This window comes from Euleptes europaea, chromosome 2, assembly GCF_029931775.1.
Source record: "Euleptes europaea isolate rEulEur1 chromosome 2, rEulEur1.hap1, whole genome shotgun sequence".
In the NCBI taxonomy this organism is placed as follows: domain Eukaryota; kingdom Metazoa; phylum Chordata; class Lepidosauria; order Squamata; family Sphaerodactylidae; genus Euleptes; species Euleptes europaea.
The window spans coordinates 77970488-77994696 of record NC_079313.1 but is presented as its reverse complement, the minus strand read 5'-3'; the positions used below and the strand labels follow the sequence as shown (position 1 = coordinate 77994696).

General features: G+C 44.3%; 1 protein-coding gene across 3 annotated transcripts in view; it reads left to right on the top strand.

Moving 5' to 3' along the window:
• The window catches only part of RNF220 (ring finger protein 220), a 337388-nt gene that overhangs the window by 108231 nt on the left and 204948 nt on the right, over nucleotides 1-24209 (top strand). Inside the window, exon 2 of one of the 3 annotated variants that reach the window (XM_056845153.1) lies at nucleotides 20915-20989. The exons of the other annotated variants lie outside the window; for them this stretch is intronic. Within the exon in view, the coding sequence (XP_056701131.1) occupies nucleotides 20915-20989 (75 nt within the window). The remainder of the gene's footprint in view (nucleotides 1-20914; nucleotides 20990-24209) is intronic. 3 annotated transcript variants of the gene reach the window in all.

Here is a 24209-nt window from a genome sequence, read left to right as displayed (position 1 = left end):
TCTCACTCTCTCCTCTGGAATTATTGAGCAGTGGTGTTGAGTTTCAGCCGTGGCGGACATGAATGGGGCAGCACCATTGATCCACAGGGCTCAAGTTCAGATGGCTGCCAGTAACCATGTTCCTGAGTGAGTTGATGCTGCCTTGGTTTGCAATGGCTTTCTTCGTCTGACAGAGGGATAGACATGGTCCTGTTCTCTCTCTCTCTCTCTCTCTCTCTCTCTCTCTCTCTCTCTCTCTCTCTCTCTCTCTCTCTCTCTCTCTCTCTCTCTCTCTCTCTCTCTCTCTCTCTCTCTCTCTCTCTCTCTCTCTCTCTGTGTGTGTGTGAATGGCATTGCATCATGGGATGGAAAGGCAGGACTGGAGCTAGGGTTCAAGCAGTCTGAGTAATATTTAAACAAGATTGTACTGTGGGGAGTTCAAGACACACTCTCTGTGTGTTTGATGTATTTGTATATGAAGTTGGGGCCAACAGCTTTATCTGGGGTCCAAACATTAAGGTAAAATTAATCCTGCTGCGTTGTGCATTCATCTTTCTTTATGTTCCCATCTGTAGGATCTCCAGTGGCATTTTGTGCAGTCAGGACTATCGCAGACACTTACAAAATACTCCTTAGCAAAATATGGTTTCTCCAGCTGGGATGTAAGATTTTAGATCTGGGGAAGAAATCCAGAGAGGCAACACCATATAGTGTTTGGAATGTAGGACTGCAACTGGGCAAACAGGGATTAAAATCTCTACTGAGTCTTGAAGATTACTTGGGTGGGTTTGGACCAGGCACTCTCTTTAAGGACTGATTCAAAGGATGGCTGCGAGGGCATTGGATTACATGTGCACTGGAAAATCGGTGTTGCCAGTGAAAGCTTGCACACCATGGTGATGTCCATGAACTGCAAGTCTCATATTCAAATACTGCCTCAATCATGAACTCACTAGTATTCCCCCCCCCCCCGCACCCATCTGCAATATGGGGATAATAACACTGGTGTATTTAGCTGGCTTGTTGAAAGGGTTACAGAGATAGTACAGGAAACAGTTCGGATGCTGAAAAAGCACTATATAAATGCTAGGCGTGCTTATTATTGTTACTATTACAGTAGATTTAAAGTAAGTCAAGAGGAAATAGTTTATCACATAATGTACAATTTTGGAATTGTCTGGCAAGATATGATTGACAATATAATCTGATTAAAAATGCCTAAAATTCATGGTGCACAGAAATATTATTTCTAACAAAGATAGTATATATCTTGGTGTCAAGGGTGTCCTTTATTGCAGCTGAAGATATCAGTAACTGACACGCTGTAGTTCTCACTCTGTATCTCTGTATCATCCAGTTGTGGCCACATCTGGAGCCAGAATTCTAGACTGGGTAGATGTTTGGCCCAGAGGACTGTTCTCATATTCATAACATGGAACCGAGTAGCTCTTAATTCAGCGAGCACCATGGGTTAGCCATTTCCACCTATGCTTTTTATACCGGGAGTTTCTCCCTTGGGTTTATTTCTGTTTGTGTTTCTGCGGAAGAGTGCAGCTTCAGTGGTGACAGGATTTGCAGCTGGCCTGGGAGACCCCAAACACATGCCTTTAAGAAGAAAGAGCAAGTGCAGCTTTTATTAAGCCATAGCACATCTCCAAATTGGATTATGGCAAATTTTCGGGGGCATCGCAGCATTGATTGGCTGGCTTGGAGTGGGAGAGGCTATGCAGAGGCACGCCAGAGCGTGTGCAATCGGATCCCTTCCATTAGACTGATCAATACCTGCTGCACAAGGGTGGTGGTGATGTGGAGTGTTGACAAAACTGAATAAATATAGATGCGAGAACTGAGAAATTGCATTACAGCCAGAGGATCCAAGCACAACACACATAACCCTTTCACCTCGACACCCAGAGTCCTGGGAAGGTTAACTCTTTCAGGGGCAGGGGCATGGCACAGGAAGAACCAGAGGTAAAGAAAAACTCTGTGCTATTCTGCTAGCACAAAGCAGGGTGTGTGCATGTGGATGTGTACCTTGGAGACATTCCCCCCTCCCTCTCTTCCCCATCTGCTGGGCCATACTGAAGGTTCTACACAGTCTTGGTTTAGATCATTCCACCTGGAGTAGAAGAAGAAGTGTTGGTTTTTATACCCTGCTTTTTCTCTACCATTAAGGAGGATCAAAGTGGTTTACGATCGCCTTCCCTCCCCCTCCCCTCCCCACATCAGGCGCCTTATGAGGTGGGTAGGGCTGAGAGAGTTCTGAGAGAACTGTGACTAGCTCAAGGTCACCCAGCAGGCTTCATGTGGAAGAGAGGGGAATCAGTTCTCCAGATTACAGTCCGCCAGTCTTAACCACTAAACCACACTAGCTCTCAATGATGGAGAGAACAGTTATTCCTGATGGAATTGAAGGAGGTTGCTGCATAAAAATCTGCATGTTACTATGACGGTATTAAATCTGGGGGGGGAGGGGGCAAACTGCATGTTATTGCTCTCCAGTTACTAAGGAGAAATGAGCACAATCTGGATTGGGTTATGTGGCATGGTAAGTTTGTTTTTGTCCATGGCGAGCTCATATTGCAATCCATACTTCTTGAGGTTTATATGCGTTCTCTGAAAAAGGGGGCCAAGATACACATGGCAGATTTTATAGCGCTCTACCCATGTCCCACAAGGTAATAAACATGTTCCCATATGTATCTACCAGAAATTCTCTTCTCTCTACCCCATGTGATCCAAGCCGGTGTTGCTGGGGCAGCCATGTTGAGTCATACCTAATTAGTGTGTCTTAAACATCTTGTTTTGTTTAGGCCAGACAACACAGCCAGTGCCCCTTTGACCTTCCTCTTTGCAGCAGAGCCACCTGGCAGCTGGGAACCCTTGGAACCTCAGGAATTCATCCTGCTTCTCTCTCTCTCTCTCTCTCTCTCTCTGCATCTTCCTCTCCCAGTGGCCCCAGCCAGGCTCAGGTGAAGGTGCTGACTGGGGTGGCATGTGGGCCAGGAGACAGCATTTGCTTCCGTAAGCTCTTTCCTGAATATGATTTAAAGTAATAAGTGAGAAGGAAACCTGTAATAAAGTCAGCACTTTGCTTATTAAGGCAAAAGTACTGTGCTGGGCTAGGAATAATATTAATTAGACAGATATATGGGGAGCCGGGAAGTCTCTCTCTGTTTAACACACACACATCTGTGTATGAATATATACACACACATATGGTGCCTCCAAGAGCAGGAACGGGAACAGTGATATCCACATTCTTGGCAAAAAAAGAGATTTGCAGGTAGCATGGGAGGGGGCTGGGTTCATATTTGCCTGTATCCCACCACTCCTCTTAGCAAAAGCTTGAAGCATTCCTCCTATTGAAGTGGTTTTTCTGTCTGTCAAAGAGCCACTTATGTTGGAGGAAGACTCCTTAAAACAGAGGAAGGCTTCAAACTTTGCTGAGGGGAGTGGTAGGATATGGGCCAGTAAGGTCACCAAGAGTACTACGTTTTCAAAACTACCAGGAAATATCTACCATTTTGTTGACAACAATGCTGATATGTTTGAGACTGGTCACCTTAAGATTCATTCATCTTAGTTGGTTTCAAGAATGATGTTTTTTAGGCTTTGTTTCTTCTGATTGGCTTGGAGAATGGCACTGATTTAGTATTGGCTCTCTTCCTAGATTATGGCTATTGAATGCTCCCATCTTTCTCATGGTGGATTCCCGTTTGCTTCCTTAGTATCTTCTCCCCTCCCTGCCAAAGCTAAATATAGTGGCTGCCTTTGGAGGTGATTAGTAATAAAATTTTAACAAGCGTCTATATGAGCGTCTTTCTGTCAGTTTTATGAGACCATTTACTGCTGGGGAGATATACCTTCAGTTTCCCCCACACCAGAAGTTCCATTGCAAATAAGTAACATGTGGCGAACCCTGGGTATTTTGACAGGTAGCAGAGAAAAGGAAGGCCAACATGCTCCATGTGCCCGAGATTTAGGTTACAGTACGCCTGTGTTTGCTCAGTCGCTTCTCTCTGCGCTGACTTTCAGACACACTTTGATTCCCAGGACACTTGGCTGAAAACATATGTTTATGAAACCAACACAGTCTTTCATCAGTTACTCTGGGCTCACTTCATACAGCCTTGTTTCCTGTATGGAAAAGCCACTTGCTACTGAATGACAACACTTGGATCAACAGATCTGCCCTATGCACAGTTTTAAACCTGTCTTGCTTTCCCTTGAGCAATTTACAGTATTAACATATGCAAATGAGTAATTATTCTAGTGAGAGCAATTGCTGTGTGTAAGGTACTGCTGGTGGAGTAATCAAGTGCCTTCTCAATCTGTCCCTATTATTCTCCGTAAAGGCTGATCCCAATATTTATTTGCGGTTTTGGGGGGGCATATTTGTATTTCTTCTTTGATAATTCTCCATTTCTTTCTCAGCTGTGTATTAATTGCTGTTTACAGGATTTGGGGTCAGTTCCACTGAACAAACTGGTCTCTTGGGAATATGGGTTTAGTGGATCTGTATAGCGACTGCCCCATTCCAGCTAGGGCTAATAGCTTACGGGTGTACCAGGAAGGCCTCAAGAAGATCGACCTGAAGATGTGAAGGGGAAACATGAGCAACTTGAGAGTTGCATGTAGAAAATCACCAGAACAGAGTAGGATCACAGGTACCAATGTCAGTGGCAGCCACTGACAGGTCTGCTGAATCTGGGACAACTCAGCGAGTGGCACAGCCTGTGGCTCTGATGAAAGCACAAGCCTGCTAACTGCCTAAGTCTTGCCCGTAAGACATCGCAGGATGGGATGTAAAAGTCTTGGGTGCGAACTGAAGTTTTAAAAATAGGGTGCAGGATTGTGTAAGAGTCATTATTACCAGTTTGTTCCAAGAGCAAGGCTACCGTGTGTTCCTACTTGCCTTTTCTTCGTTCTTGGTCACAGTTTTCAGAGTGTACCTGCTTTCTCTTTGCTTGTTGTGCTATGTTTTACTTTAGAGTGGCTGCATGCCAATATGTCTCATTCTGTTAGGTAGCTGACTGTATTTTGGAGTCCCTGGAGTATGGGGAAAGTTTGCTAATTGCAATGGGCATTGCCAGCATGGAGTGCAACTAGGGTTGTAGGAAGGATAGCTAAGAGACAGAAGTATGACTCTGCCTATTGCTATAGGACATACGATCTAACCTCATTCTTCTGCTCCAGGAGGAGGTCAAGAAGGCAAAGTTTCTAGGGAGGTGAATTATCAGAGGGAGTGGTAACAATGGGTCAGGCAGCTCCAAGCAGGGGGTAATAGAGTTAAGGGGCAGCTTCTTGTGGGGAGCCCAGCATTAAAGCAATGAATACAGCTTAATCCGCCCCGAGCAAGGGCAGCGGGGTCTTTAATATTATGTCAGGCACATGGGCCGTGCTGGCGGGCTATCCTTCACAGCAGCTAATGCCACTGGGATAACCGAATTAGCCCCCTTCCAACGGGGAGAGCATGGGGTTGACGGCTGGGCACTCATGCCTTGCAGCTGCAAGAAGAGCGAGCGATGGGCTACAAATTCAATCAGGTGAGTGGGACCATAGGACGCAGGTGTTCCCACAGTTCTAAACAACCCCTTTTCCAATCCACTAGATTCCATTCCCATCGAGAATTCTGATGCCAACCCCTTTTTAAACTCATGTGAACATAATTTTCTCTCTGCCGAACTCTTTGTTCCCACTCCATTCCCCTTTTCCCTCCCAGTGAATGCAGGAATTCTAGTATTCAGCTCCTTAACTAGAGAATCATGCATTTCCCCACTGTTTCTTTGGAGTTTATTTATTTATTTATGCGATTTATAACCCACCCTCTTCAGCCGAAGCCAGGCTTACAGTGGGTAACATCATATAAAATACGTCAATATAATCAATAATAAAAATTAACCAAAAAAATCTAAATTTAAAACAATAAAATCCCTATCAAAACTTAAAAACTACAGAACTACAGATGGTGCCTAAGTATCATTCATGTTGCTGGAGAGAGGCGGCAGGTTACCCCTCAGTTAACATAAAATAATATAAAAGGAGGGGAATAGGGAGGCCCCCAAGATGACATTCGTGGCTGTCCTCAACCATAGGCCTGGCGAAATAGCTCTGTCTTGCAGGCTCTGCTGCATTCTTCAAGATCCCGCGGGGGCCCTGATGTCACTGGACAGAGCATTCCACCAGGACGGCGCCAGGGCTGAAAAGGCCCTGGCTCTTGTTGAGGTAAAAAGGTGCTTTTTACTCATAGGATAGCAGTTTCAGCTACTCCTAATGGAGTCTGGCTGAACCACACCCTGGATGCCAATTCTTCCAGTAACCTACCATTCACTTCTGTATTCAGGCAAAATATTAACACAAACCTGTTCCATGACAGGCAAAAGTAGTTACACCTGTAGAATTTTGCATATCTTCATGGGGTTCTGTGCTTTGCTGTCTGGGCATGGGCAAAAAAGATGAGTTTCCACAGCTCAAGCAGGCTCTAGCAGACTTCCATTGGCAATGAGATTAACTCATTCAGCTTAGAGTATAAAAGGATAATTTTATTTTTTTGTGGCCAACATTGCTTTCTCCCCCCCACCATGTTAAATGTGTTTAAAACTCCGACCAGTTTCATAGCTGTTCCAATATTTAACAATCGGAGTTTGTTTATGTTTTGCAATTCTGAACCACCATATTTTTTCCGTGTCTAAGACACCCCCATGTATAAGACGACACCTATTTTTTTGAACCCACAGTTAAGAAATCAGGGGTTGTCATATACATGGGGGCATGTATGGAAAAATACAGCCGGGGAAGAGAGCAGGGACCATCGGACGGCTGGACGCCAGCTGGCCAGCCAGGGAGACTGGGCTATTTCCAGCCCACTGTCAGGCGGTGGAGGGAGCAGGGACCATCACTAGGCTGGTTGCTGACTGGCCAGGGCGACCGGGCTCTTCCCCGCCCGCTCTCTTTCCTGCCCATCAGCTGATGGGCGGGGAAGAGAGCAGGGACCATCAGAAGGCCAGTCTCCGGCCAGGCCGACCGCTCTCTTCCCCCCCCCCCGTCAGCTGTATAAGATGACTCCTACTTTTTTTCTAAATTTTTAAAGAAAAAAACAGTCTTATACATGGAAAAATACGGTATGTTGTGGTACAGTGTGTGCTTGAGAAGACTCATGCATGCTAGACATATATCTGTATGAACAAGGCCCACTTCCTACTTGGATCCAGAGTCACTCTGCGAAAAGCAAAATGTAAGGGAGAAACTTCTTTTCCACGGTGTTCTGGGCCAGTTTTAAAGAAGCTGCAGATTTAGGTTCTGACACCTGGTAGAAGGAGATTAACACACACACTTCTAATGGATTCTCAAAACAAAGGGACAAAGCTCTGAAGCTGAGCTGAAGTCCCAGTACATGAGAGTTCAGCTGGACAGATAAAGGGGGAATAATCTTAACTATTATAAGAAAAATATTATTTACCCTCATTGATTATTCTCAAATTCTGTATAATCACCCAGTTCAAGAATAACTGTACATTTGATTTAATTTTTTGCTAAAAGTATACAATTTCTATATTAAATATTGGGAAAATAATAAGCTGCCTTATAAGTGAGTCAAATCTTTGGCTTGTGTAAGACAGTGTTGTTGACTGTGACTAACAGCTACTCCACAGAGTCTTAGGCAGAGGTCTTTCTTGCTTTTGCTGCCGAAAGCCTTTATCTGGAAGAACTGGCAACCGAACCTGAGCATGCAAAGTTTATGTTGTACCCACTTAAGTTAAACGCACACTGATCCACTCTCCTGCTCAAGGCTGAGGTCCAGGAATCCAGGCAGGAGTCAAGGTGGGACCTGGAACCAACAATGTATTTTAAATATTGTTCCAGCGAAGGCTGTGGGTGAACCGAGGCCTTAAAGGGGTAAAGAGACAGGTCCCTCCCTTCCATAGGGTTGCCAAATCTGGATTGGGGCAGGGCCTGAGGAGGGTGGGGTTTGGGGAGGGGAGGGCCATAGAGTCCAATTGCCAAAGTGGCCATTTTTCTTCAGGTGAATTGATCTCTATCGACTGGAGATCAGTTGTAATAGCAGGAGCTCTCCAGCTAGTACCTGGAGATTGGCAACCCTACCCTTCCAGGAGCAGGCTACCAGTATTTAAAGATGCCGTGCCTGGTTACAGTGGCACATACTACAATGAGGCTGAGGTGGTTCAGGGATTGAGGGGTCGGTTGGGGTGTGGCAGCAGGCTCTGGGGTGGGGAGGGCTCAGGGTCTGAGTCAAAAGGCAGGGCTGTTTCCCTGATGAACACACTCATTCAGACTCTTGGGGCTCCTCCTGTACATCAAAGAAGGCTCCTAGAAGTGTCCCAACTGCCTCTGTCGGTGTTGGTGTTAGGTGCCCAGCTGCCTACACCTCTGAGCCTTTTGTCTTTTCATGAAGCTGCCGAATTCTAAATCAGACCATATGACCATCAAGGTCAGTATTGTCGACTCAGGCTGGCAGTGGCTTTCTATCACTTCCTATCTGGTCCTTTTAACTGGAGATGCCGGGGATTGGACCTGGGACCGTTTACATGTAAAGCTGAGGCTTTTCCATTGAGCCACAGCCCCATATGATAAGGAGGAGTCTGTATCCTGGTCCATGATACCCTCAGGTCTGTACTCAGCCTGCCATTGATGGTTATAACTGAATTAATGGGGGGAAATGTACAAGGTTAATAGGGTGATACATTCCCCCCTCCCAAGTAGCTTAACCTTTTCATGGGCTGCTGTGAGGAGAACATAGGGGGCAAAATTACCCTTTCTTCCTGTTTCATTAGTGGAGCTGTGCTGAATCCACGTGGAGCAATATTGGTTCAGGTCATTGGACACTTGAGGCTGTTATTCCATGTGGGTCCCACAACTACAAGAATCAACTTTCCATGAGTCAGAAGTGACTGCTGGAACGAGGGGAAAGTGGAGAAGATCTGTGATCCTTGTGTGAGTGGATCGTTGGATCCAGCCCAGTGGTAAGAGGTTAAAAAAAAAAGGCAGAAGAGTTAAAAGAGCTGAAAAATAGAATAGGTCACTAAGAAAGAGAGGGTGGGGAAAATGTCACCTAACGCCTGGAGATGGGTAGGAGCGGATTGGCAAGAAAGTTTCAGAGTCTGGAAAATGGTAAGCTGGGAGGGTCATTGAGCTTTGGCTTCAGGAGTTGAGTTAATAACAGAGCCCTTTCCATCATTCAAAGCTATTTCAGTTTATATCCTGTCACCCCAGCTCCTGTCAAGTGTGGGGGTGGCAAAGTGAAGGAGAAGGTGGGCACGGCTGAAGAGACTTATCAGAGACTCCTCTCGTTGCTTAGCCTGTGGAGCAAATCTGTCAGCGCTGTGTCAGCGATGCCCCATCACCTGCTCTTCTTTATTACAGTTAACAGCCTTCCTTGATGGTCTGACCAACTTTTCTGCAGTTTCTTCCTCTGGCTAGAGGTTGGGGGTGCCGCACAGGCTGAAATCCCTCCTCAACATTCCTCAAGTCTAGGCTCTGAACTAAAGTCGTGCACGTGAACTTGTTTCGCTTCTTTCGTTTTTGTTATTAATTCTAAAAAGGACTGTTTTGTTAATGGGTTGTTTCACATAATTTCGTTTCATTGTTTCTTTCACTATTGTTCTTTCGTTCTTATAATTCTGTTTTGCTATTATTTCCCATTGATTTCAGTGGAAGACCCCTCCCCTTTTTTCAGGTCCGTACCTTCATGTTTTCTCATCCAAATTGGACAAAACTCTGAAGGATCTCCCCTAGGACACCCCCATTGCCAAATTTCAGATGAATAGACTAAAGCCCCCTCCCACTTTTGAGAGACCCAAGTTTAAGTCTATAGGAATATTGGTCAGAAAGATTCCAAACAGTAGCAGACAGCATTGCAGCCTCAGAGCTTGAAGAACAGTATCACGTGGAAGAGACGGACTGAAAAGGCAAGGGCATTTCATGGCACAAGGAGAGTAAGGCATCTGGGGCAGGCAGGAAGCAGCAGGAGGACCTTGAAGTAGATTTGCTTGGATGGGGGATAATGTTGGGAGAGCAGCAGGTAAGCAGGGGAGTGCAGACTGCAAGGGACAATTTGGCACAGCAGGGCAGGCATCCTTCAGAATTGGAATACCTCACACATGTAGCATTGGCTGCTGCTTGCATCCAATAAAGAAACCCCAGAGCCTCTCCCCTCCATCCTTCTAAGGAACAGAATGCTCTCTCTATGCCCATGTTAGGAAATTGTTGTCTTCCTTGCAAAAGTGAAACTGATAGATGCAGAGACTGCAATAACAAAAGAAACCTGGACAAAAATGAAAGAAAATCATGGAGTTTTTGTTGTTGTACGCTGTTTAAGATGGGGAATTGGTTTCATTTTCATATTAATTATGATAATTCAAAATACCCCATTTTCGTAGTTATTGTAATTAATAACGAAAGAAATGCACAAGTTTATTCCAAACCCACTGCAAGCTGACACTTCACAGTATGTATGCGAGGTTGGGCAGGCCCATGTTTCATGGCTTAGTGGGTATTTTAGTGTGTGTGTTACTGAAGCGAGCACAGTCAGTGGGTATTTTAATCTGGGCTTCCTCAGCCGCATCAAACTCTCAATTCACCACCTAATACTTTTTGACCATAGACACTTAATATAGCATGGGTGTAAAGTGCTTTTCCTTCATGGTGATATGCTCTTTTTCTGCATTTTGTATTTCCTTGGAAAGGTTTCCTTATTTTTTAAAAAATCTTCCTTTTGCTCCACCTCTCCCCACTCTCCAAAAATGATTAGAAAGAATTATTGCCATTAGGACGTCTTTCCCGGTGAAAGGAGAAAATCGCCTCATTCATAATTTATACCCTCAATTACTATTAATAAAGAAATATTTCAGCAGGAGATCGCCTGGGAAAATTACACGTAACATTGCATTAACATTCTATTTGAACATTTTCATCACATTTGTTATAGAGTTAATAAGAGGGATATGCTCCCCTGACTTCTTCATGAAATTATGGGCTGCCTGTGATAGTTTAATCTTTTAGACTTTATATAATATATTCACTTTGCTAATTGAGCCATCCAAGGAGCAGTTAGGGATGTTCTTAAATGGGGAAGACAAAGTAATCAGGGCCGCGACTTCCTGACTAAAGGATCCTCTTCCGGAGATGAAAAGCTGCATGTATGAGAGGACAGGCATACGTTTTGTGTCTCCTTTGAGACCTCTTAGGCCCCGTACAGCTACCTCACTCTCCTTTCCAAGTATGGGGCTGGGTTGAGCATCAGATCAAGATGAGGCCGCTGTACTCTGAAGACTTCTTGCCCATCTGCACAGCGTGGTGCAGTGGTTAAGAGTGGTGGTTTGGAGTGGTGGACTCTGATCTGGAGAACCGGGTTTGATTCCCCACTCCTACACATGAGTGGCAGAGGCTAATCTGGTGAACTGGATTTGTTTCCCCACTTCTACACATGAAGCCTGCTGGGTGACCTTGGGCTAGTCACAGCTCTTAGAGCTTTTTTAGCCCCACCTACTTCGCAGAGTGTCTGTTGTTGGTAGGGGAAGGGAAGGTGAGTGTAAGCTGGTTTGATTCTTCCTTAAATGGTAGAGAAAGTCAGCATATAAAAACCAACTCTTCTTCATCATCATACGTGTTTGGTCCTACATCTGTGGCCACTATGCCAGAAAACAGTGTAATAGAACACTCATGGCTTCCTGTAATGGTATTATATGAAAAGTGTGTCATTCCAGAGGAGCTGAGATGAGCATAAGAGCTGCAGGGCTGGTTCTCAGGCCAAATCTCTCAAACAACTGTTTGGAGCAGCGACAATGAAGAGGGCGCCAATACGTTGCAGCGGTTCAGCAGGCACCTAGCCATCAGCATCTTGGAAAATGATGGGCATCACTTCCTGGGCCCATACTGCTACTGGCTAGATCCAAGCTCTGACCCGCCCAGCAGTGGTGCAGGCTCAGGAGGTGATGGGTGTACCTTCCTTGGCTTGTCAAAATACCTTGAACTGGCCTTGAAGAGCTTCCAAAGTGAGTCAGACACATGATCATTCTGGGCTGGTAAGCTGTCTTCAATAGTGGCTGAAAGAAAGTGGATTCTAAAAACTCTCTATATCCATCCACTGTGTATCTTTCACTGAGGAGGCTTAGTAGGCTGCGTGAACATGAGATTCCTGCCCTTGACCAACAGGGCTAATAATAGTAAAGAAAGGTCAGTCATCTGTGAATTTGCTCCAGCTGTTAACTCAGTTATACTACTACCCTTCATACCTTTTCTCAGGGGTGATGAGTTCTCCTGCACTATAATTTGCTGAACAGAGTTGTACCTTTTTCATAGTTCTAAACATACGTGGAGGGGATGTGGCTCAGTGGTTGAGCATCTTCTTGTCATGAAGAAGGGCCTAAGTTCAGGTCCTAGCATCTCCAGTTAAAAGGACCAGGTAGCAGGTGCTGCTAGATCAAGTCCCTGCCTGAGACCCTGGAGAGCTGCTGCCAGTCTGAATAGATAATAGTAACCTTGATGGACCAATGCTCTAAGGCAGTTTAATGCATTCATGTGTGTTCACATGAGGAAAATAGAAAGTGTAGTCATAAGCAATGTGACTAAGAGTGCTGGTGCAGATATACCTTTCCTATGGGGAGGGGCTGTGGCTCAGTAGCAGAAAAGTTACTAACTGAATTTTGTCAGACTTACTTTTTAATAGACTGCTTCTGTTTAGCGTGGCATCAGTTTATGTGGTATATTTGTGGTGAAGTGCTTGAAGGGATACACTGGCAGCCCGTCCAAGGAAGTGAATGGCATCAGTGCTGGGGTTGCCCAGGGAATTGTTTTAGTTTATTTTATTCTTCCCCTCTTCATTGCTGGCTCTTTTTCTGATTCTGGGCCCTTAGCTCCACGGCCATAATTTCATACCTCTTACATGTACACTGCCAGACTTTTGTGATCAGGGCCTTTCAGAAATAAATAGCTGGACTAAGCTGCATACCACCCTTTAAAAAACACCCAGCAATCTTTCCAGACTCATTGCTTTCGTTCTTATTAGGATAAATGCTTTTGCATTCCAGTATAAAGAATAACCTATTGAATTAGACATTTTTGAAACCAATCAAAATATTTCAGCTGCATTTCAAAATTAGACAAATGGATATTGGAGATTAAGTCAACAGAACAGAGCTGCTAATTAACCCTACAGGGGGTGTCTAGCCTGTCAATAGAATGCAGTGTTGTAGAACTCATGTGAATACAGAGACATAACAGTGCTGTTCTCCTTCTTCTATTCTTCGGTAAGAGGACAGATAAATTTAACTGATTCAGGCTGCAGACATAGCACTGCAGGATAGGGAGTCAAGCCACTCTCGCTAGGAATGGAAAATGGATAAACACAGCTTTGTTGCTCCTTCGCTCTGTCTTCGCTTGTTTCCCAACATTGTTATTCTGCTTGGGCAATTGTGCCATAGACAGGAGTGGGAGGCAGGCACAAGTTCAAGAATGTTTGTCATGCTACTTATTCTTGTAGGGATTTATTACTTATTTTTACTCTTCCTTCCTCTCCAGTGAGGACCCAAAGTGGCACACAGAATTCTCCTCTCCCCTATTTTATTCTCACAACAACCCTATGAGGTAGGTTAGGTTGAGAAAGGGTAACTGGCCCAAGGTCACCCAGTAAGCTTCCATGGCAGAGTAGGGATTTGAATCTGGGTCTGGTGTACCCCCAGAGAGTTTTATGCTCTTTAGGGAAAAAGTTGCTGGTTGTCCCTGGCCCCAGAATCATCCGGCTGTCCTCAACCAGGGCCAGGGCCTTCTCGGCTCTGGCCCCTGCCTGGTAGAACTCTCTTATCTAATGAGACATGTGCCCTGTGTGATTTAGCTCAGTTTGCAGGGCCTGCAAGATGAAGATGTTCTACCAGGCATATGGTTGAGGCAGCAACAGTGAAGTAGACCAGCAGGCCTCCCTTCCCTTCCCTTCCTACCTCCTTTTTTACCCTTTCCCCTTCCTGTCTCTACCCTTTGGAAGACCCTGTTGTTCTGAATCATTGTTGGCCACTGTTATCATTCCTGTGAAGCAACTCACTACTGAGATTACTGTTATATAGTAGGTATGCAATTTGATTGCCATCTGTTAAGTAAATTAGGATTGTGGTTTTAAATTGTATGTTATTGATTTATATTATATATTTTTATACTGTATTATGTGTTGTTGGAAGCCACCCTGAGCCCAGCATAGCTGGGGGAGGGTGGGGTATAAATTGAATAAAACAAACAAACAAATAAATATAAGCTCTCCACGACACTGGCTCTCTAAATTTGATTGTAGGTGTAAGTCTTCTGTAACTTCTAGGTCCTTTCTGACTCTCGTGTGAGCCAAATAATGTGTCCTTCAGCTATTATCCATAATGCTTAGTGCATGATGTTCAGGAATGTGTATCCTCTGTATACATCTTTTACATGGTTCCATAAATATGTATCGTTGGAGGAAGAAATTATAGAGAGCAAATATCTGTGTACTGTTTGCTGGCTTTTCCAGGGACATTGCCATATGTTATGGGCTAGTACTAGGTTATGGTATTGTAGATATATTGTTTCCATTCAGAACCATTATGATTAGTTAGTTAAGTGATGGAAACATTTTTAGAACTATCCGATCATTTAGATCACTTGCACAAAAGAACCTTTATCCTAGAACAATGTGCTTCTAAGAAAGTCATACCCCCTCCATTTCAGTAGTGTTTTGCTCCGGTATACCATGTAAGGCAGTCTGATTTTCATTCTTTATCATGACATGCATGCCCATATTTACCATTTCATGGACACGTTCACACACACCTTTTATTGGCAGAAGGATTTGCGTACCCATAGCATGCTGTCCATGTTTGATATAAAAACCAATGACATGTGACATTTGGAAAAGGTCACTCTCCCCCTAGTATTCATAATCCTGCTCAAACCACAGAATCCACAGGGTCATCTCTTTAGTGGAACCTTTGACTCCTCCTAAGCACTATTGAGATCTTAGACAATCTACTGGTATCGCAAAATATCAGTACCTAAAACATAATCACAGCTTTAATCATATTCTTGGTTTTGCTTGGCCCCTTAAACTAACTGATAAATTAACGTGTAGCTACTTGGGAATGAGACAAGAAGTACTGCTGGTAGTTTGTAGTTGAGCACCTTAGTTGGGCTGCACAATAAGAAGTGTTTTCCCCCACATAGTAATGACAAAATGAAGAGCCCCGTGGCGCAGAGTGGGAAGCTGCAGTACTGCAGTCAAAAGCTCTGTGCACGACCTGCGTTTGATCCCGACGGAAGTCGGGTTCAGGCAGCCAGCTCAAGGTTGACTCAGCCTTCCGTCCTTCCGAGGTCGGTAAAATGAGTACCCAGCTTGCTGGGAGTAAAGTGTAGATGACTGAATGACAGAATGAGGTTCAAAAAGCTTCAGGTGGATTCATGAAACATGGGTCATCCACTGGCTGAAGCCAGTTGTTTATCTACTATGGAATCAAGAGATAAGCAGTCTCTGCTGTAGTTTTGTGTGTGTGTCCAATAATAAAACTGTGGTAGTCATAGCTGTAGAAGTAATGCTAGTCATAGAAGTAACGCAAGTTCTGTATGTCTGCTTCACATATTTGCATCCAAGTTGCTCAGGACAATTTTATCACCACAATATTGAGATGGTTGTGTGGCCATGGTCTGGACTGTGTCTGAGAGGAGGCAGGGTCTGGGACAAGCTCCTCTCACCCCACCTCCATCCTCACAAACCTTCCATACCCAAGCCATGTTCTGATGTGTCTGCATGACCCACAACCCAGATGATCAGCAGTGGTGGCTTGAGACTTAAAGCAACCTGGTCAGGAGATTGGTAACTTCTTCACAGAAGCATCCCCTCCCACTTTAAGCACAGGACTTAGGGAGTTCACCCCAATTTATCTTACCCTATGAATGGTTGTACCTATGGAGATGAGAGAGAGAGTGTGTGTGTGTTATGTAAATGGATGTCATATTCACATATGTAAGCTACTTATATTGCTAGATTAAAAGTAACTACCTCTCTTCTGGGATGGGCATGATTGTCAATATTTTCTCCAAATGTGGTTGGATTGTCTCTTGCTATGGCACAAATCCACAAAGTTCATTTTGTAGCAGATGGATTCACTCTATGGTTCTTGTGGTGTATTCAGTTCTCTCAAGCCACTCCAGTATTTTGATTATTTCCCAAATCATCTCTAGTGCACAATAGTAAAACTAGGAGCAAGAGAGAGCAAAGCACTTTTTACTGCACAAGATGCAACATCAGTGCAAGGTTATGCAGTGGTTAATAGGACCTTATTTTGGGGTGCATTTTTCTATTTGTGCAGTTTTAGTGTTAAAGCATCAGGCTGGGATATTTCTAAGCTTTTAATAAGTATTATGAAACCATGTTTTCCCAAATAAGTATGGCATTCTCAATCAGGGTTTTCTGAGACGATCCTAGAATAATAGAATCATAGAGTTGGAAGGTACCACCAGGGTCATCTAGTCCAACCGCCTGCCCAATGCAGGAAATTAACAACTACCTCCCCCCCCACATCCCCAGTGACCCCAACCCTCCCCCCACCATGCAGGATCCTACAATCAAAGCACTCCCGACAGATGGCCATCCAGCCTCTGCTTAAAGACCTCCAAAGATGGGGACTCCACCACCCTCCGAGGCAGTGCATTCCACCATCGAACAGCCCTCACCGTCAGGAAGTTATTGCTAATTTTTAGGTGGAATCGCTTTTCTCTTAGTTTAAATCCTAGAAGAAGAGCAACTGTGTGCTAGGACACTGACTCCATATCTGCCTCTGAAACCAACTGGCTAAGAGTAAAGGGTATAAATGTTTGAAATACAATGAAATAAATAGGACTGCTGTACTTTGCGTCCATCTCCACATTCAAAGTGAGGTCTTGGAATTGGAATGTTTTGAGTACTAGAGTTTTGTGGAAGACAAGCCTAGATAGAACTTGAAGACATGATTTAAGTTGTCTGCTAAACCAGGATTGCCACTGAATATGACTGATGAATTGATGAATAGCAGGAATGTTGTCAACATCCAAAATTATCCATGCAGGGTCCAGAAATGCCCTTCATCAAAATATTGTGGCTCATTATCCTCCACCTGGACAAAGGACCCTGCTTCAGAAATCACCACTGGATTATTTCTAGACCTCCAGCAAAATGTTCTAGTAGACCTGGGTTATTTCTGTTTTGGAAACTGATGGGGCTTGACTATTCCTAACTACAGATCATTTGGACAGCTGCATGTACTCTCCCGCTTCCATGCCTCCTTTTCCTTTTGATAAGACAGAGGTAGATCTTCAGTATCTTGTGTTGACAAGGCTAGCTCCAGATCTAGAGTATAGTGTGTTACATAAAAGGATGTGAATGAAGTGTTCCTTCTGTACTGAGTGAGGAGGACTTCACTGACTTCCAGGCCCACGGTGTGGAAGTGCACGCCTTGCCTTGCTTCTTCTGAGGTGACTTTTCGAAGCAGAGAACTGTTGTGGATGTGGCCCCTTAGCGCTGTCTAAACTGCTGTGAATTATGTCTTCTCCAGCCTCTAATTATGCAGTCAGCCCCCAATCGCCTGTTCCTAACGAGGCTGACAGGCTAATCTCTCAAGAGCCCTTAATGTGTTATCATCTCTTGCTGGGTGACCTCATATTTCTAACTGCTCCAAAAAAGGAGGGAAGGAGGAAAAGTGTCATCGTCCCCCCCCCTTGTAAGCCCCCATCCCCAGGCTCATCTGTTCAGGCAGAGGAGATCGGCTCATCCATCACCCACCCCGTTTGGGCTATTAGATGATTAAAGACATTTTTTATAATATTTGGATGAGTTTTCAAAGCTTCCTGAAAAGTGTCTGATTAACACCCGTTTAACCCCTCACTGGTCAGGTTGTAGACCCCAAGAACGAGGGGGATACATCTGGGCAGGGCTGTTAGAGACACCTGCTTTCAACTTTGGTTTGTTCCATCTGTTCATGCCCAGAGCCCTGACAGGGTATAATTCATGGTCCACGGACCACCTGCAGGAAACAGTTGTCATGTGCCCAACCGGGACCTGGTGGCTTGTGAGGTTTTAACGGTTCCAGGGAACAGGAAGTAGGAGGATCTCTGTTTGTTATGCAACAGGCAGTTCAGGCTCAGGATGTCTCAAGACACATGTACAGCTTCTTACGTATGGATCCGAGGATTTCCTGGTCACTTGTAGGAGTGGATGGCCCTGATTAGAGCTTTGACGGTTTCCAGTTTTGTGACCCATCTAGGATAGAAACTTGCAAATTCCACATAATCCCTGGCACCATTCAGTCTTTTGCCTCTTCTATACCCCTGGGCATGTGCCTGTTTCCAAGATTCCCTCACAGAAATAGTCCAAGCACCCCATTACTACACTGGCCCTTTCCCGCCAAGCCCTGATCAGAGATCTCCCATGTTTGCATCTTTGGGTGGCAGTCTATTCAGACTTCTCTGCCTCCTTATCACTTTTGAATCTTATCTTTTCTAAGCATTTTTTTGTTTTGATTGGTTTCTTTCCTATGAAATGCAACAAAAGCAAGTTTCCTAGTGCTATTGACAAGTGATCTTTGCAAGAGCTAAACTGGTAGATAAACCAGCTCTCCCTGCAAGAAAATTATTTTGCGAATTAATTATGCGGTATAATCTTTGCAAGAGGTTACTTGCAAATTAGTTGATATTTGCCTTCACAATTACAGCAAATTAGAAAAGATCAAAATAAAATCTTTTGTCTTAAATTAGGCACGAGTCACCCATGCATGAGAATGAGGTTGTAGAATGGACTGCAGTACGTCAGACTGTAGGTGGTGGATTTCATCTTGAGTTTTCCTTTGCATTAAAAAAACCCTATGCAAATGGAAAACTAGCATACCAGGGAGAACACACACACACACACACAATTGCTGTGCTGATTTTCTATTTGTAGTGGTGGAAAGTGCCAACAAGTCACAGCCGACTTATGGCAACCCCATAGGGTTTTCAAGGCTACAGAGGTGGCTTGCCATTGCCTGCCTCTGCATAGCAATCCTGGACTTCCTTGGGTTGTTTATGCATGGGAGTTTTACCTGAGGATCTTTGCTCACTGGCCACACACTTTGCTGTTGGGAATCTATGCACCAGCAGTCTCCAAGCTCAAATCAGGAAGTATTTGAATCCCTGCCCGTTAAAATGCTGCTTCGTAATTGGCTGTAGTGAGATACAAGTTCCCTCTCCCCAAACCCAATTGCTGCATAAACAAGCATTTTAAGAACATAAAACAAAAATGGAACAGACTGAAAAGAAGGTGGTGGTGGGGGGGAGAAATCCAAGCCTCAGTTTTAAGTCATTCTTCTGCTCAGAAAGAGCTCCAAGGAAGCCGGAAGCATTTGAATCCCCACCTCTGGACTTGCTGTTTGTAATTGGCTGTGAGCGGAACTAAGCTTGTATGTCCCGCACTTTGCCTTTTGCATGTGGATTTCACCCCGGCTGATCTCAGGGGAGAGGGAAGAATCGGGTTAACAGAAGAATGGGAAGTCCTAGGATTTGTGAGGGCTGGCAGCAAGGTCATCTCTAATGGAGGAAAAACTCATGCATAACTCAAAGGAACAACCGAGGCAGATTGGGGGGGGGGGGACGTGAGTGAAAGTATCTATGCATAAAGAACCCAAGGTGTCTCCCATTCAAATACTAACCAGGGCTGACCCTGCTTAGCTTCCAAGTGGTGATATTGTTAAGGGGAAAAGTACCATTTTGAAGCTGAATTTGGGAACAGATAGAACTAGAAAAATGGTATGAGATCTGGGAACCAAGCATCAAAGTGAATGCGTGCAAGTGTCACAGTGAAGGTATTAATACATTTGGTTTAGCAAGAGGGTTAAGAAGTGTTTTGCTGAATAATAAATGAGATTTTTGGTTATTCTTCGCCTTTGAAAAAATCCAAATTCTTTGCATATAAACCAAGGTGTGTCTCTTAGAACAAATGTCATGCACCTGCATACGTTTATATGTTATGTTCCCTAATTTATTCTGTTTCTAAAATCTTTGTCTGTCTGTCTGGAATCAGGAAAGGTACGAATATTAGAACAGTGGGGATAGAGGCCAAGTGACAGGGAAAAGAAACCACAGGACAGATAATTGTGCAACACACGGATCCCTCTCTACTGGGAACCTTGCCCAAGGCCCTCTTTCATTTCAGAACCTTCTGTCAACCTTGTTCACATGTTTCGGAACTGTCCCTGCAGTTATGAAAGCGAAGACCCTCAGCATGCTGTAGTTTATACAGGATTCCATACATATATAATGCTTGGGCATAGAACATAGAGCCATACATAAGACCCTTTTTAGGGAGAAAGCTCAGTTATTATAAAGAGCATAGAAAACCAGCATGTGAACCTGGTCTCTGGAGTTTAAAGCTGGTCATGTCTACGGTGTAATAAGGTCCCCTATTTCAAGAGAGAATAGCTTGGGACTAGGAGAGGTTGCCTCTGTGGGCCAGGGCTGGATTTCCTTTCTCATGCTATTTGCACCTGAAATGGGTTGCCCACCCAAAAGAGATGCCTCAATATAATCTTTTTTTCCCCTTAATAGGGCTTCTATGGCATCATGTATAAAAGAACTGAACATTTTCCAACAGTTCTTCCAATCTTCAAGCCAAATTTTCTGATGGATGATTCCCTTTGGGGAACTGTTGGGTGTTGGTGGGGGGGGGCACATAAGAAAGACAGTTTTTTCACAGATGTTCTTTTTGTGCCTTATTTGTAAGATCCTAGCTCTTAAGAAGCAGTTTGGGTGCTTAATCTCAGAGCACTTGCTGAGTATGGGAAATCTCTGCTGTTAAATGTCACTTGCTCAGTTGTAGGAGTCAATTGATTGATCGCCATCCTTTGTGATGCTCATTGTCATATTTCATAATCTCAATTTCTTGTCAATTGATTGCCAGATAGAAGCGACAGCCAAGGAGGGCCGCCGGTGTCTGCGGGGGCCAGCCAGCGCATGGCGTTAACTTTCCCTCTCTGTAAGTGTCTTATTCTTTTATTACTGTTGTGGGGTAGTTCTAGGGAGGAGCGGGGGAGATAGAACTCCTGTTTGGGTAGATAACAACAATTTGGTAATAGTTGTCCTGTTAATATTACCAAACATGTTGCAGAAAAAGAGAACATTGACAAAATTATTTTTAAAAACACCACTGTGTAGTATTTGGCTGGGAACAGAACACAAGGGTCTTTTCTCCCGGGATTTTACTAAACCTTAATGTTCCAGCCACAGCTGGAAACAAATCAAGCATTTTCTTGTCTAGAACAGTTCACAATAGCAACTTGTTTCTTTGTTTAAGGAACATGTTAATTATTGCAGAAGTATTGTTCTGAGGATAAGGACGAAAGATACACAGTCAACCTAACCACGCTAGGTTCAGGATATCCAATGTAGTAAATATATGTGTATAGGACTGAGAATGAAATTGCTGGGTTTGGTGAGACCAATAAATATCCTTGGTATTACAGTGACCATTGAAGGATGTTAGGGGATATGTGCAGCTGCTTTGCAGTGAATTGTGTATGTCCTTGTAGGCTTTAGGCATTTCAGGATTTTACTCCTTCTATAGAATGTGACTTGCTGGAAACTTCCTTTAACCCCTCCCCCACAAGTTTTTAGACCTCAGGGTTTCAAAGAAAAAATTGAAAATGCACTGTTAATGTCTGATGAAAGTTCAGAAATCAATGGGTACTTTAAATAGAGGAACCCAACCAATCTCTTTTTCCTAGTCGCTTTTCCCGTTTTTACTTCAGCCTGGTTTTACTCATCTTTCTTTGTCCTGTACCACCTACTCTCATTGCTGAAATGTTCTGAATGCAGTGACCAGATTAGGTAAAGATAAAGGTCCCCTGTGCAAGCACCGGGTCATTCCTGACCCATGGGGTGATGTCACATCCCGACGTTTCCTAGGCAGACTGTGTTTACAGGGTGGTTTGCCAGTGCCTTCCCCAGTCATCTTCCCTTTACCCCCAGCGAGCTGGGTACTCATTTTACCGACCTCAGAAGGATGGAAGGCTGAGTCAACTTTGAGCTGGCTACCTGAAACCGACTTCCGCCGGGATCGAACTCAGGTCGTGAGCAGAAGCTTGGACTGCAGTACTGCAGTTTACCACTCTGCGCCATGGGGCTCCTAGTAACCAGATTAAGTTATGCAAATTAGCTAGTAATAGGAACACTCCTACAATTTGTATAACCTATTTGGAATATAGACTTTATATTCAAGGCAGAGGACACAAGGCACGTGCTTAGACCTCTCCAAATGATGTGCGTATGGTGTTCTTATGGGTGCAGTGTGGAATGCAAATAGAGTCTTAGAGATATGCATGTCTTAGTCTGTGATTGTATACGGGCACTCTTCTGGGTCAGGGCTTCTTAAACTTTTTCCACTCGTGGCCCCTTTTTCGCCCAAGAAATTTTTACGCGACCCCAGGTATATAGGCATATAGAATGATAGAGTTGGAAGGGACCACCAGGGTCATCTAGTCCAACCCCCTGCACAGTGCAGGAAACCCACAACCACCTCCCTCCTACACCCCTAGTGACCTACACTGTATGCCCAGAAGATGGCCAAGATGCCCCCTCTCATGGACTGCCCAAGTTCATAGAATCAGCATTGCTGACAGATGACCATCCAACCTCTTCTTAAAAACCTCCAGAGAAGGAGCACTCACCACCTCCTGAGGAAGCCTGTTCCACTGAGGAACCGCTCTAACGGTTAAAAAATTCTTCCTAATGTCTACATGGAAACTCTTTTGATTTAATTTCAACCCATTGGTTCCAGTCCAACCTTCTGGGCAACAGAAAACAACTCATCACCCTCTTGTATATGACAGCCCTTCAAGTACTTGAAGATGGTTATCATATCCCCTCTCATATAAAATAGGTATACAAACCAAACATTTACTGATAATTAATCATAAAGAAATTTATACTGTTGCCAAATTTTTCGTGACCCCCACATTCAGTTACGCGACCCCACATGGTGTCGCGACCCACAGTTTAAGAAGATTTGTTCTAGGTGATGGTGCCCCATCATGCCATCATGGCCACTGTTATTGTAGAAGCACTTGTAGTGGGCAACAGAGTGTCCACATGAGAGGATTCCATATATTTCCCTCAGTCATTCCTTCCCTGGTGTTCCTCTGTCCTGGGCCACTTTCTGCTGGCTTTCTGCTGGCTCTAAAGATGTGGTGGCTAAGCTGTTGAGAAAGAAGCAAGCAAAAAGTACTCCAGTGATGTGGGGGCACCACAAGGTGATGATGGCAGCAAAATGGTACTGATGTAGGCAGGAGATTAAAAAAAATCTCCACGCTCCTGTCCGAGCGGCCTGCAAAAACCCCTTTGACTGTGATTTTTTAGGAAAGATTATACCAAAGTAGGTTTGGGAAATATCAAAGCAAATTAGGGGGATCCCTGGAAAGTGGAAAAACGGAGGATGCCAGGTGGACCTTCTGAAAAAAGCTACTCCAGTTTGAGAGCCAATGCAGAGCAAAACATCCATGTACAAGCAACCCTATTGTAGGTAAATACTGTGTTATCTTTTCAGCTGTCCAAAGTATCTGCATGTCATTGGAAAAGCCAGTGAGACTAGAGACCTTTTAATAGCTTTATCTCCCATCATTTTGGGTACCTTTGGCAGTTTCTGAACACTGTTGAGAGTTATTTTTCCCCTCCAGGGTTCAGCTTGGACTTGTATCGTTGACAAAGTGCTAAGCTGCCTGGGAGAATGGATACTGGGATGGCTCCACAACCTGTTTCCCCCTGGCAGTGTTCTGTGTCTCCCTCCCCGACCACAACCCTTACTGGAAAGCATGTGGAGAAGTAGAGGAGCCGACCTTTGGCACATTTATTGACACTCCCAGAGTTCATACTGCAACTCTACAATCTTTCCCTGAGATTATTAAAAATTAATTGATCACTTTTATATCCCCCTACGGTGCCCGACTCTGCTGTGAGAGGGGCCAAGGGGAGGAGGGCGTGTGCAGGCGTAGCAAACACACTGATAAATGTTAATTACTCTTTTATGGCCCTTGTCAAATTCCAAAGCAAGTCATAAATTCATTAAACTCTAACGGATTAAGCACATGCAGCTTATTTAGCCACCATAAACAAGATCATTTGGATGTTGGTTTTTCCCTTTTTATTGCTTCAGCAGCAAAATAGGGGGGAAAATAGACTCAGGAGCGTTGAAAAGTTGGCGG